The sequence below is a fragment of the Canis lupus genome, chromosome 1 (assembly GCF_048164855.1).
Source record: "Canis lupus baileyi chromosome 1, mCanLup2.hap1, whole genome shotgun sequence".
NCBI lineage: Eukaryota > Metazoa > Chordata > Mammalia > Carnivora > Canidae > Canis > Canis lupus.
In genome coordinates, this window is record NC_132838.1 from 116,405,054 (window position 1) to 116,420,042 (window position 14,989).

Genomic DNA, 14,989 nt, shown 5'->3' on the forward strand with positions numbered 1-14,989 from the left:
AAAACACAATTTTTGTATAGGATCCATCATTATTAAACTAATATAACTTCTTTTAAATCTTTAGACTTATCTGAATAAAGATTCTAAATATTTTGGGGCACCTGGTTTCTGCTCAGGTGGTGATCTCAAGTTCCTGAGATCAATCCCCACAACCAGCTCCACACTCAGTGGGGAGTGTGCTTGAGATTCTCTCCCTCTCCTTCTCCCTCTGCCCATCCCCCCTTGTGCATGTGCTGTCTCTCAAATAAATAAATCTTTAAAAAAAGATTGTAGGGATCCCTGGGTGGCGCAGCGGTTTGGCGCCTGCCTTTGGCCCAGGGCGCGATCCTGGAGACCCGGGATCGAATCCCACGTCGGGCTTCCGGTGCATGGAGCCTGCTTCTCCCTCTGCCTGTGTCTCTGCCTCTCTCTCTCTCTCACTGTGTGCCTATCATAAATTAAAAAAAAAAAAAAAAAAAAAAATTAAAAAAAAAAAAAAAAAGATTGTAAATATTTTTCTTAGTATAAGGCAAGTCTATTCAACCAGAGTCTAGAATATATTTGCAAAATAAGAATATAAAATATCCAAGAAAAATATGAAAAAATACATCATGCTCCAAGTTTTTAAAGAAATATTTAATATTCGTACTTTAAGAAAAAATCCCTTTTTAGAAAAAGTTGCCAGTCATATCACAGAACTGATATGTAATTGCCTTTATGCCCTTACTGTAAACTTTTTTAAAAAGATTTGCCCTATTAAGATCTTAAAAACGAAGGAAAGGAAAGTAGTGTAATACCAGGGAGAACCTTGGAAATGTTAAGGCTAGAGGGATACGCATCTTCTTGGTTCTTCTGACAGGAGAAGGAATAGAACTTAAATGACACAAACTTTGAATTTATGCTTTTTTAAAGTTCAACCCCCTTTATTCCTTGTTACTAATATGGCATTTTTAACAACGTAAAGAGAGCTAATATCTTGGAAAAGTTGCCTCTTCTAAAGCACTGATTCATCATTTTTTTTTAAAGATTTTATTTATTCATGAGAGACACAGAGAGAGATAGAGACACAGGTAGAGGGAGAAGCAGGCTCCCTGCAAGGAGGCCCAGGATCATGCGCTGAGCTGAAGGCAGACGCTCAACCCCTGAGCCACCCAGGTGTCCCCTGATTCATCATTTTAAAGATTTTTTAAAATTTATTTATTTGACGGGACACAAGCAGGGAGAGGGAGAAGCAGGCCTCCTGCTGAGTAGGGAGGAGGGCACAAGGCTTAATCCCAGGACCCCAAGATCGTGACCTGAGCTTGAGCTAAAGGCAGATTCTTTTTTTTTTTTTTTTTAAGATTTTATTTATTTATTCATGAAAGACATAGATCGAGAGAGAGAGGCAGAGGGAGAAGCTGGCCCCAGGCACGGGGGGCCCAGTGCAGGATCCGATCCCAGGACTCCCAAGATCACGCTCTGGGTCAAAGGCGGTTGCTGAACCACTGAGCCACCCAGGGATCCCCTAAAAGGAGATTCTTAACCAACTGAGCCACCCAGGCACCCCTGATTCATCATTTTATACAGTCAGAAATTAACCCATATTTACTTCTAGGTCTTCTGTTACTTGTTTTATAGGTTTTTCAGGAATGTAATTTTTTTTCTATGAGATTTGTGCTCATTCACTAAACTTAATGGAAAAGATGTTTTAATGCTAATTTTTTATAGAACTAGTGGAAAATATGTTTTCTGTTGTTTTTCCTTTGTTATGGTTTATATTCCATAGGGATTATCTAGTTGTAAAATTTATTGAATGATTAGTGGGTCCTAAGCTTAGTTCTAAGTGCTTCTCATCTTTTGTCTTCTTTAGTTTTTACATCAACTCATTGAGGAAATGACACTTTACAGATGAGGAAACTGAGGCTCAAATTTGGCTACTGTTGAGGTTGCACAATTAGTAAATTTTAAAACCTGTAAATTTTGATGTCAGACTCTACAGCCTCACTGTTAACCAGGAAAAATGTCTAAATCTAGCTCCACTTTGAAATCCTAGTATGTTGAAAATTTTTTTAGTTAGGTATATGTTAATCAGATGTCTATTCCACTTTTCTGCTTCCTTTGCCAGTAGAACAACAGGCATTTATTCTTATACTTGGAATCTGCACATTGACTGTGTAGGTTCAGGCTCTGCCTTGGGATGCAGGTTAACTGGCCTTGGCAAATCACTGGAGTACATGAACCAAGTCAAGTAAAGAGCTTGCCCCAGGAAGCTGCCCTTTCACCTGAATGAACACATGAGGAGCAGACATGATGAGCCCAGCCCACAGCCCCAGTGAAGGCTATGAGTTGTCTTTTCACTTTCTTGATGATGTTCTTGAAAGCACAAAATTCTTACATTTTTTGATGTATATTTTTTTTCATTTGTTGCTTGCACTTTTGGTGTCATATCTAAAAGCCTATTGCCTAATCCAAGGTTATAATTTTTACACCCTTATTTTTGTTTTTTTGTTTTTTAACATTGTCATAATATCTCTTTTTATTTCACTCCTTCAAAATTTTTTTTCACTTGTGCCTTTGGTTTTTCTTTGTATTGTGGTTTCTCAACAATGAGTATAGTTTTTAGATTAGGGCTTCATTCTCCATCCTCCATATTTGTCATCATCTTTCAACATACCTATCTCCTATATATTAAGTTTTATAATCCATGAACATGGGATGTCTTTCTTTTTTTGTTTTTAGGTTTTTAAAGTGGTATTTTGTAATTTTCAGAATGTAAGTTTGACACATATTTTGTTAAATTTATCCTTAAGTATTTTATTCTTTTTGATGCTAATGTAAGTGGGATTGTTTTCTTAATTTCATATTTGGATGCTCACTGTGTCTAGAAATTCAATTGAGGTTTTGTGTTGATCCTATATTCTGCAACCTTGCAGAAATTGTTTATTAATTGTTTATTAGTTTTAATAGAATTTTCATAGATTCCTTAGATTTTTCTATGTTCAAAATCATGCCATATGAAAATAGTTTTAGGTTCACAGCAGAGTTGAAAGTATAAAGATTTCCCATATACTCCTTGCCCCCATGCATGCATAGCTTACCCATTATCAATATTCCCCACTGGAACTGATAGAGGTATTACAATTTATGTAACTTATATTGACATCATAATTACCCAAATCCATAGTCTACATTAGGGTTCACTCTTGATGTTGCCCATTTGATGGAATTGGATAAGTGTATAATGGCATGTATCCATCATTATAGTATCATACAGAGTATTTTTATTGACTTAAAAATCCCCTGTGCTCTGTCTATTCATTGGTCCACTCCTCCCCCAATTCCCGGCAATCAGCGATCTTTTTTACTGTCTCCATAGTTTTGCCTGTTTCAGAATGTCCTGTAGTTGGAATCATACGGTACTAGCCTTTCAGATTGGCTTCTCTTAGTTATATGCACAATAAAGTTCCTCCATGTCTTCTTATGAGTTGATAGTTCATTTCTTTTTAGCACTGAATAATATTCCATTATCTGGATATACCACTGTTTATCCATTCACCTACTAAGGGACATTTTGGTTGCTTTTAAGTTTTGACAATTATGAATAAAGTTGCTGTAAAAATCTATTTTCCCTTTTTGTATTTTGTTGGATGAAATTTATTAGTGTTTTATTGAGGATTTTTACTTTTGTATTAATGAGAGATAGTGGCCTGTAGTTTTCTTTTTTTTGTCTTAGGTGATATTAGTATCAGAGTAATACTGAGTGTTTTCTCTTCTATTTTGGGAGAATTTGTGAAGAATTGGTTTTAATTTTTCTTTGTTGTTTGGTAGGATACAGTGAAGCCACTGAGCTTGAGCTTTTATTTGTGGGTAGTTTTTTGATTACTCTTTCAATGTCTTTATTTGTTATAGATATATTTAGTTTTTTTTCCTTGATTCGGGTTCATTAGTTTTGTCTTTTAGGAATTTGTCTATTTTGGGCAGCCTGGGTGGCTCAGTGGTTTAGCGCCGCCTTCAGCCCAGGGCGTGATCCTGGAGACACAGGATGGAGTCCCACGTCAAGCTCCCTGCATGGAGCCTGCTTCTTCCTCTACCTGTCTCTGCCCCTCTCTCTCTCTCTCTGTGTCTCTCGTGAATAAATAAATAAAATCTTAAAAAACAAACAAACAGGAATTTGTCTATTTTGTGTAAATCATCTAATCTGCTGGCATACTGTTATGTAAAATATTCCCCCCTAATCCTTTTTATTTCCTTGAGGTTAGTAGTGATGTTTCCTCTTTTTAATTCCTGAGTTTAGTGTTTTGAGTCTTCTCTCTCTCTCTCTTTTAGATCAGTCAAATGAAAGTTTTGTTAATTTTGTTGATCTTTTCAAAGAACCAGGTTTTTGTTTCACTAGTATTTCTATCATTTTCCCATTCTCTATTCTATTGACTTCCAATCTAATGTTTATTATTTCTTTCTTTTGGGTTACTTTGGGTTTAGCTTGTTCTTTTTCCAGTATCTGTGGTTGAAAAGTTAACGTATTGGTTTGCAATCTTTATTCTTTTCTGATGTGGGTATTACATTAATGCAGCTATAGATTTGCCTCTAAGTCTTGCTTTAGTGGAATTACATATAAGTTCTGTTATATTGTGTCATTTTCATTCATCTCATAGCATTTAATAATTTTCATTGTGATTTTTTTATTCAACCATTCATTATTTAGGAGTGTTGTTTAATTTTCACATATTTGTAAATTCACATGTATTCACATATTTGTACTCTCTGGATTAGTCACATTGGTTAATAAATATTTGTCCAACAATTCTAATACTATGATGCCTATGGGCCTCAGTTCAAAGTCCACTTTCTCCCAGTAGTTCTTAAATAGCTGCAACTTGTTGGAGGTGTCCGTTTTCAGCACTGTGCTCCAGATGACTCTCTACGCTGACCTGAAGCCCCGACCACATTCGTGTAGGTTACTGAGAGCAGGTTGTGCTACTTGTTGCACAGCTTGGCGCCCTGCTCAGTCTTGGCCTTAATGCAAATTGCCATGTTGTCATAGCACCTGCCCTGCTCAGCCAGCTTCACCTTCTGGATGAGCTCCATCTTCTCCACGGGAAGGAGGAGAGTGAGGAAGAACACCAATTGGATGGGGACGAGGCATAGGGAGGGCCTTCATGTCTCTGCCACCAGGGCACAAGTCTATTTTTGGTTTTGTTTTCTTTGCCTAAAGGGACCTATTGAGAAAAAATTGCTGCACCAGTGGCAGAAATTAATGCCTGTTTTCTCTTCTAGGGTTTTATGGTTTCAAGTCTCACATTTAGGTCTTTAATCCATTTTTAATTTATTTATCTATATGGTGTAAGAAAGTGTTCCACTTTCATTCTTTGCATGTTGCTCTCTAGTTTTCCCAGCACGATTTGTTGAAGAGACTCTTTTTGCCAGTGGATATTCTTTCCTGCTTTGTCAAAGATTAATTGGCCATATAAATGTGGATTTATTTCTGGATTTTCTATTCTGTTCTGTTGATTTATATGTCTATTTTTGTGCCAGTACCATATTGTTTTGATTACTATAGCTTTATAGGAAACCCTGAAGTCTGGAATTGTGATGCCTCCAGCTTTTCTTTTGTAAAGTTTTTATTTAATTTTATTTTATTAAGTAACCTATACTCACAACCACCACCACCACCCACCACACCACCATCTTAAGCCAAGATCAAAAGTTTCATGTTCTTCTGGCACCTGAGCCAGCCAAATGCCCCTGTTTTTCCTTTTCAAGATTGCTTTGGCTATTTCTTGTTCCATACAGATTTTATTATTGTTCTGTTTCCATGAAACTGATTAGTGGTTTGATCAGGATTACATTAAATGTAGACAGCTGTGGGAATATAGACATTTTTTTAAGTTAGTTATTTTAATCACTATATCCAACATGGGGTTTGAACTCATGACCCTGAGATAGAGAGTCACAAGCTTTTCCAACTCAGCCAGGGCCCCCTGGGTAGTATAGACATTTGAACAATTTTTGTTCTTCCAGTCCATGAGCATGGAATGTCTTTCCATTTCTTTGGTCATTTTTTATATCTTTCATTTGTACTTTATAGTTTCCAGAGTACAGGTCTTTCACCTCTTTGGTTAGATTTATTCCTAAGTATTTTATTATTTTTGGTGCAATTATAAATGGGCTTATTATCTTAATTTCTGCTGCTTCATTATTCTTGTATGAAATGCAGATTTCTGTAGATTGATTTTGTATCCTGCCACTTTACTGAATTCATTTATCAGATGTTCTAGCAGATTTTTGGCAGAGTCTTTCAGGTTTTCTGTATAGTATCACATCATCTGCAAATAGTAAAAATTGTACTTCTTCCTTACCAATTTGAATGCCTTTTATTTCTTTTTAAAGTCTGATTGCTGTGGCTAAGACTTTCAGTACTATGTTGAATAAAAGTGGTGAGAGTGGACAACCTTGTTTTGTTCCTGATCTTAGGGGAAAGGTTGTTTCTCCCCCTTGAGACTGATGTGAGCATGTTAGCTGTGGATTTTTCATATTTGGCCTATATTATGTTGAGGTATGTTCCTTTTAAGTCTACTTTGTTGGGGATTTTTATTATAAACAAGTGTTGTACTTTGTCACATGCTTTTCTGCGTATATTGAAATGATCACGTGGTTCTTATCCTTCCTCATTGTTGTGATGTGTAATAGTGATTCATTTGAGAATATTGAGCCACCATTGCAACCCAGGAGTAAATTCCACTTGATCATGGTGAATGATTTTTTTTTTTTTAAGTATTTTTGGATTTGGTTTGCTAGGATTTTCTTGATGGTTTTGCATCTTTGTTCATCAGAGATATTGGTCTGTAGTTCTCTTTTTTGTGGTATCTTTATCTGGTTTTGGCATCAGGGTAATGCGAGGCTCATAGGCTCTCAATGAATTTGGGAGTTTTCCTTCCTCTTCTGAATTTTTTTGAAACAGTTTGAGAAGAATAGGTATTAACTCTTCTTTAAATGTTTGGTAGAATTTGCCTGTGAAGTCGTCTGGTCCTGGACTTTTGTTTTTTGGGAGGTTTTTGATTGCTGATTCAATTTCATTAATGGTACTCAGTCTGTTCAAATTTTCTATTTCTTCCTGTTTCAGCTTTTGTAGGTTACATGTTTCTAGGAATTTCTCAATTTATTCTGGGTTGCCCTGTTTGTTGGCATATAATTTTTCATAATATTCTCTTATAATTGTATGTTTTTCTGTGGCGTTTGTTGTTATTTCCCCTCTCTAATTTGTGATTTTGTTTGAATCCTTTCTTTTTTTTCCTTGATAAATCTAGCTAGAGGTTTATCACTTTAATTTTTTTTCAAAGAACCAGAACCTGGTTTCATTTATTTGTTCTACTGGGTTTTTTTTTTTTTTTTTGTAGTTTATCATTTATTTCTGCTCTAATCTTTGTTATTTCCTTCCTTCTGCTGGCTTTAGGTTTTTGTTTGTTGTGTTTTGTTTTGTTTTTATTTTTTTGTTTTTGGTAGCTCCTCTAAGTGTAAGGTTAGGTTGTTTATCTGAGGTTTTTCTTGCTTCTTGAGATGGACTTTCATTGCCATAAACTTCCCTCTTAGAAATCACTTTTGCTACATCCCAAAGATTTTGTGCTTTGATTTTCATTAGTTTCCCTGTACTTTTTAATTTCTTTTATTTCCTGGTTGACTCATTATTGCTTAGTAGCATGTTACTTGACCTTCATGTATTTGTACTCTTTCCACATTTTTTCATGTGATTGACTTCCAGTTTCATAGTGTTGTAGTCAAAATAGATGTATGATATCACTATCTTCATTCAACATATATTTTGTCAGGGCACCTGGGTGGCTCAGTCCTTTAAGCGTCTGCCTTCAACTCTGGTCATGATCCCAGGGTCCTGGGATTGAGCCTGCTTCTCTGTTTCCCCCCTGCTTGTGCTTTCTTGCTATCTATCTCTATCTCTTCAAATAAATAAATAAAATCTCTTTTAAAAAATAAATAAAATAACATGTATTTTGTCTGATATATTGCTACTCTGGCTTTGTTTTGACATCCATTTGCATAATAAATATTTCTCCATCCCCTTACTTTCGTTCTGCAGGTGTCTTTATGTCTAAAATGAGTCTCTTGTAGGTAGCATATAGATGGGTCTTGGTTTTTTATCCATTCTGTCACCCTACATCCTTTGAGTGGAACATTTAATCTATTTACACTCAAACTAATTATTGATAGATACATATTTATTGCCATTTTATTACTTGTTTTGTGGTTGTTTCTGAAGATTTTCTCTGATTCTTTCTTGTCTTTCTTTCATGGTTTGCTGGTTTTCTTTAGTGGTATATTTGGTTTTCTTGGTCTTTATTCTTTGCATATTTATTAGTGGTTTTTGATTTGTGGTTACAGTTAGGTTTGTATGTAACATCTGCATATAGCAGTCTATTAAGTTGATGGTCATTTAAGTTTGAATTCATTTTTACTCCTCCTTATATTTTAGGTATATGGTGTCATTTTTATATCTTTTTATTGTGAGTTCTTTGATTTTTTTTACAGAAATACTCATTTTTACTGATTTTGTGTTTTTTACTTTCATACTGTCATTTTTGGTCTTCTCAAGGAGTGCCTTTTAATACAGGATGGTTTAGTGGTCATGAATTCCTTTAGTTTTTGTCTGGGAAACTCTTGATAGCTCCTTCACTCTTAGTGATAGCTTTGCTGGATAGAGTATTCTTGGCTGCAGATTTTTCCCACTCAGCACTTTGAATATATCATGCCATAGCTTTCTGGCTTGGACAGTTTCTGCTGAAAAATCTGCTGATAGCTTTATGAGGTTTCCTTTGTATGTAGCTATCATCTTTTGTCTTGCTGATTTTAATATTTTTTCTTTATCACTGTATTTTGCCATTTCAATTACAATATGTCTTGGTATGGATCTACTTTTGTTGATTTTGTTGGAGGTTCTCTGTGCCTCCTGGATCTGAGTATCCATTTCCTTCCCCAGATTAGGGAAGTTTTCAGCTATCATTTCTTTAAATAAATTTTCTGCCCCCTTTTCTCACTCTTCTTCCTTTGGGACTCCTGTAATAAAATGTTACTACATTTGATGGAGTCACCCAGTTTCCTAATCGGTTCTCGTTTTGCATAATTCTCTTTTTCCTTTTTTGTTCAGCTTGATTACTTTCCATTATTGTGTCTTCTAGGTCATTAATTCATTACTCTACTCATCCAACTTGCTGTTCATTCCACCAAGTGTTTTTCTCATCTTGTTTATTGAGTACTTTATCTCTGCTGTGTTATTCCTTTTGTCTATATTAATGGTCTCACTGATGTCCTCCACTCTTTTGTCAAGTCCAGTGAGTATCCTTGTGATCACAGTTTTAAATTCTCCATCAGGCGGGATGCCTGGGTGGCTCAGTGGTTGAGTGTCTGCCTTTGGGCCAGGGCATGATCCTGGAGTCCCAGGATCGAGTCCCACGTTGGGCTCCCTGCATGGAGCCTGCTTCTCTCTCTGCCTGTGTCTCTGCCTCTTTCTGTGTGTCTCATGAATAAATAAATAAAATCTCTTAAAAAAATCTCCATCAGGCATGTAACTTATATCTGTTTGCTTAGATCTCTGACCATTGCCTTGTCGTGTTCTTTCTACTGAGACAAATTCCTCTGTCTTCCCATTATGTCTAAGTCTCTGTGCCTGTTTCTATGTGTTAGGAAGGTCAGCAACATCTCTTGTTCTTGAGGGTAATTAATGACTTCATGAAAAAGAGATCCTATAGTGTCCTGCTCTGTAGTGTCCCCTGTTCCCCAAGGTCTCTTGCTTTCAGGAGTTGTCTCCAATGTGTGCCACTTGTACTCTGCTGTTGTGTCTTGGCTGCTTTATCTTTCAGGCCAGTTGTCTCCAGAGGCTCTCTTTTCCTTTGTGGGCAGTGTTTGGTCACTGGCCCAAATGTGGTTTGTTTTAACTAGGCGTGCTCTAATCTCTTTGTGAAATGAGACCTATTGCCACTGCCACAGGAACTAAGGCCTCATGGTACTCCCAGGTCAAGAGAGACCATGTTTGCAGGGGTTTGAGCTGGTCTTCTGGGGGTAGGGACCCACCAAACTGGGACTGAGGCAAGTATGACCGGGAAGGGCAGTTCTTCTGGAGCACAGAGGGGGCAGGCTTAGTGTAAGCAAGTTAGGTAGCTAGTGTGGGCACTGCATTGGTTTCTGTAGGTGGCCCTATGCTTATACTGATAAATTGGAGAGGAAAATGGTGTTGGACAGTTCCTTTGTTCCCAGGTGGGCCTTTCTGTAAATGCTGCCTCTCTGGGACACACCGCAAGATGAGCAACTAACTTCCCCATTGTGTGCCCCCGGCGCTCTTCAGATTACTCTTTTCACACTGTATGTCTGTTTATCCTGCCTTTTTTCCAGGAGTAGCCCCAAAGTCCTCCAAACTCTCCTGAGCCACACATGCTGACCTTTAAAACTCTGGGCCTTATGTCTACTGGTTGCAAGAACTCATCAAATTTAGGCCCTCTCTGTCCAAGCCAGTTGCTGTGGTGATTTATTTTCCCCATGTGCTCCCCTGTGTGCTTTTCTGTCTCTTGCCCTTCTTTGTGACTACAGCTCCCTCACTACTACAGGGGCTCTCCAATCTGTGTCTCCACAGTTCCTATTTTCTTTGATGGCCTCTTTACCTTTAGTTGTAGAGTTTGTTCTACCAATCTTCAGATCTATTTCTGGGATATTTTAGGATGATTTGATAGTTATCTAGTATTCATGGGACCATCTAGCTATCTTGCTTTGTATCCAAAAAGTATACATACTGTCCTTTCTTTGATTGTTGTTTTCTTTAGCTATGTTTATAATGAATGCTTTGAAGTTTTAGTGTGTTAAACCTGATATCTGAGCCCTTTCACAAGCAATTTCTGTTGCTTTTTATCAGTGTATGGATTTCCCTCTCCAGTTTATTTTCCTGTTGTAATTTTTTTAAAAAACTGAACACTTACCTTATATATTGTAATAATTCTGGATACTGATTCTCACCCCTTTTTCTCTAAGAGTTTTTATTTTTGTTTACTTATGCATATGTTCAGTGAGAGCATGAGTAGGGGAAGGGCAGAGGGAGATGGAGAAGCAGACTCCCCACTGAGCAGGGAGCCTGATCCCGGGTCTCTAGGATCCTGACCTGAGCCCAAGGCAGATACTTAACTGATTGAGCCACCCAGGCACTCCTCATTTGTACTGAATTCTCCCAAATGTGAAATATGTGTGTTTTTTTTTCCTTAGAGCCTTAAAGATTTTTTCCTTATTTCATGATCTGAATATTGAAGTTTTTAAATGGAGGGGAAGAGTTAGATATATGTGACTAAGTAACATTCTTTTCCAGAAATTTATCATTTGTTTCTTGGCCTCTGTTACATTGCTGTCATTTCTCATCCTCTAATTATAACTAAACAAGAAACAAAAACCTGAGTCCCTTTCTTTGATGCTTGACTTTTGATTCTGTCCTTGGCCCTTTACTTACTATGTATGTTTTCTACAATTACTCCTATCCTTCAGCCATGGATTCAGCTGTCAATATTAGGTTGATGGCTAATTCTTATCTTTCTTCATACCTCTAACTGCATATTGGATATTTCCATCTGGAAGTTCTATAGAAATTTCAAATTTTGCACATTCAGATTTTCATACCTCTCCTCATTCTTCCTGCCTTATTTCTCTTCCATCCCAACTTTCTCCATGTTCCCTTTCTCACTAGGCCACACAGTCACTTGGATAGGTTCTGAGACCGTTACCTGTGAGTCATGTCTAACTCTTTCAATTCTGTCACAAACCAGTACAAATCAGTGACCATTATCTTCAGTTTCCTGTATAATAGATGATGAATGCTTAAGTTTGCTAAGTTAAAAGTCAACATCTTACAGCATATTTCTACAATGATTTGTTTTCTTTCACAGTGTAATACAAGATTAGGTAAACATGAAGATTAAAAGTTCTTAATGAACTCTGATCCCTGGATACTAGCTACATAAGTTCTTACATATTTTGACCACTGCATCTAAGTTTGATGACTTCATATTAATTAGTATTGGTTTTTACAGGAGACAGTGACATTTAAGGATGTGGCTGTGGACCTCACCCAGGAGGAATGGCAGCACATGAAACCTGCTCAGAGGAACTTGTACCGGGATGTGATGCTAGAGAACTACAGCAACCTAGTCACAGTGGGTAAGGGTAGCTTTGCAATTTTTCATGGAATTCCTTTCCATTTTTGAAGTTTATGAAGACTTTAACTTGCCAGGTGAATTTAGCCTTCCTTTTCTTCACATGATTGTATGTATTCATATTCAGGGTAAAGCCTAATTACTTTGTCTCACTTTGGAAATTCCTTTGTCCTCATCCTTCATGGGCCCTCAAGCCACTAAGACTCAGCCCAAGGTGTCAATGGTTGTCTTCAGCATTGACATCCAAGTCCTTTGCTGTTTCCTATAATAGGTTATCAAGTCACCAAACCAGATGTGATCTTCAAGTTGGAGCAGGAAGAGGAGCCATGGGTGATAGAGGAAGAAATGCTTGGGAGGCACTGTCCAGGTGAATAAGTAAAAAGCAGCTCTGAATGAGAAAGCCACAGGACAATTGTTCATGTGGTTGATACCATTTCACATTTTCCAAGATTTTCTTAAAGGCTGTAGTGTTCTAAGGGGACAAATGGTATGAATGGATTGGATTACTATGACATTTCCAAATACTATATTGTTCCTATACTGGAACTATCTCCTTTTCCAAATTTTAAGGGGCTGGTAGTTCCATCTGATTTCAGGATGCCAACCTTCTTTAATTTGTTTAAAGCCTCACTTTCAGGATTATTGTTCCTCTGTGATCCTTAAACTCTCTTTTTCCTTTGTGATTGTAGTTTTAGTTTTATTTCCTTGTTCATTCAGTATTTCACAGATGTGTAATAATTTAAAAGTCTGTTTGTTTCACACTTAGATTTTGTTTCAGTTTCTTTCCATTTTGAAAGTTAATTCCACAAATTAACTTTCATAGATTTGACATCTTTAGAATGTTGAGATTTTCTATTAAAGAACTTGCTCTGTTTTTGTTCATATCTACTTTGTATCCTTCAGAAATGCTTTCCAACTTTTCCCTTTATAGCTTTTGTATATTTCTTAAGTTTATACCTAAGTATTAGATAAGAGAAAAAAAATCAGTACTATACATTATCTCAGTGCTTTCATCACTGTGCTTTCAGTTTGTCATTGGAAAGGAATCTATAAATTCATCTTTAGTTTAAGGTAAAATTGTATTCCTGAAAAACACAAGAGAATCAACTGAAAAGGTATAACAAATAGTAAAAGAATCCAGTGAGATGGCAGGATATCAAATTAACAAATAAAAATCAGTAGCTTTTATATATACGTCAACGATCAAGTGGAAGATATAAAAGAAAGATTTATCATTTATCTTTTTATATCTTGTAGATTATGTTGTAACAATAAAGACAAAATTTATAGTTCTAACAATAAAAGTAAAATACTGTTTGGGGCATTAGCATGTTACAGTGTACAAAACAAAGTCCTGTCCTCATGGAATTTATAAATTTAGTGGAAACTAGAGTCCTTGAGTTTTTGCACATAAGAAAATATTTCTTACCCTTTATTATTTGGTTAATAGTTGGCTGTGTGTAAAATTCTTGAGCCGTACTTTTTTGGTAGACAGTTCCCTGAAGACTTTAGATAATCCTCTGCTATCTCCTGGCTTTGACTATTTCATGGAGACATCTGAAGCCTGATTGGTTCCCCTCATAGATTATTTGATTTGTTTGCCTTCAAGGCCTGTAGGTTTCTTTTTCCTTAAATCTTTAGAACTTTTGTGGTCTATTGATCAGTCAGTATCAGTTTTTCATTTCAACTTGTATATTCATGTTTTTTGGTTCTAATTAGCATTATTGTATAGAGCTGATGCAGATTCCTTTTACAATCATTGTCACTCATCTTTAAATGAGGTTATTTCTTGCTGGACCCACTATTTACAGAAGAGTATTGAAGATTGTCCAGAAAAATGCTCTGAGTAAATAGGAAGCCCTTGTCACTCTTACCAGCCTCCTTTATCATTCAAGTTTTTGTACTGAGCATTGGTTTGCCCTTCACTTTTTCTGAATCAAAGATTATTAGTTGCATGCTTCCTCTTGCATACAGTATCTCTTCTATTCTGCTATGCAAACAGATTGCTTATATAAGAATAATGACTGTTTGCATCTTCTTATTTAGCTTTGTTTTCCCTACCATTTCGTATGGCCAGATGAAGACCATTATGTTCCTGCTACCAGTCCCAATACATCTGGATCCCACTGTTGCAAAAAATAACTAATTCATTCTGCCCATAGAGTGTGCCTCCTGTTTGGAGGAAACTCTGTTACTATTCAGCTTTCTGTCTGAGATAGGAGAGAACAGCCACATTCTCCATGTTTCTTTCCTACCTGGTCCGATCTATCCCCTGCTCTTTATTTTCTGGAGTTGGAGTTTAGCTGCCTTTAGTTTCCCTGAAGATATATTTTCTTTATGTTCTTCTTCATATTTGCAGAGAGAGGAGAGGAGACAGAGATGTTTAATTTGACCATATTGAAACAGGAAGTTCCTCTGCTATATTTTATCCCATGGATCACCCTTCTTGGAAATGTCTTTCATTTTGCTCCTCTCTAAAAGATTCTGTTATCTCCTTAGCTCCTCTTTATTGTTTGTTTCCTGTTCCTTTAGGAAATGTCTTTTATGTGACTTCTTTTCTCAGCCCTCACTGGACATTATCCAGAGCCATTCTGAATTACATAAAGATCCTTTTTCCTTTATGTGCCTATATGACATAGGTGTGTTCCTGCCTTTTAGTCAGTATTTAAGTACAGGAGTGGCAACATTTAATGTCTCTAGTGTTGTGAAACTCTTCACATCTTTGCCTTTAATTATGAGGGTTCTTACCTATTCTGGTTCTGTTATTTAACTTGGAACTCAATTTCTAATAAATGCTCCCCACCACTCATAGCCATTATAGATCGACCTCCATTTTTTAC

The 14,989-nt window shown here is 36.6% G+C and overlaps 2 protein-coding genes across 13 annotated transcripts in view; one reads left to right on the forward strand and one right to left on the reverse strand.

Moving 5' to 3' along the window:
- ZNF829 (zinc finger protein 829) overlaps positions 1 to 14,989 on the reverse strand; it is a 76,596-nt gene that overhangs the window by 34,377 nt on the left and 27,230 nt on the right. The window lies entirely within an intron of this gene.
- Positions 1 to 14,989, forward strand: part of ZNF568 (zinc finger protein 568) — an 80,886-nt gene that overhangs the window by 11,126 nt on the left and 54,771 nt on the right. For all 12 annotated transcript variants that reach the window (XM_072835201.1, XM_072834747.1, XM_072835386.1 and 9 more), the window contains 2 exons: positions 12,027 to 12,153; positions 12,421 to 12,516. In XM_072835201.1, the coding sequence (XP_072691302.1) occupies positions 12,027 to 12,153; positions 12,421 to 12,516 (223 nt within the window). The remainder of the gene's footprint in view (positions 1 to 12,026; positions 12,154 to 12,420; positions 12,517 to 14,989) is intronic.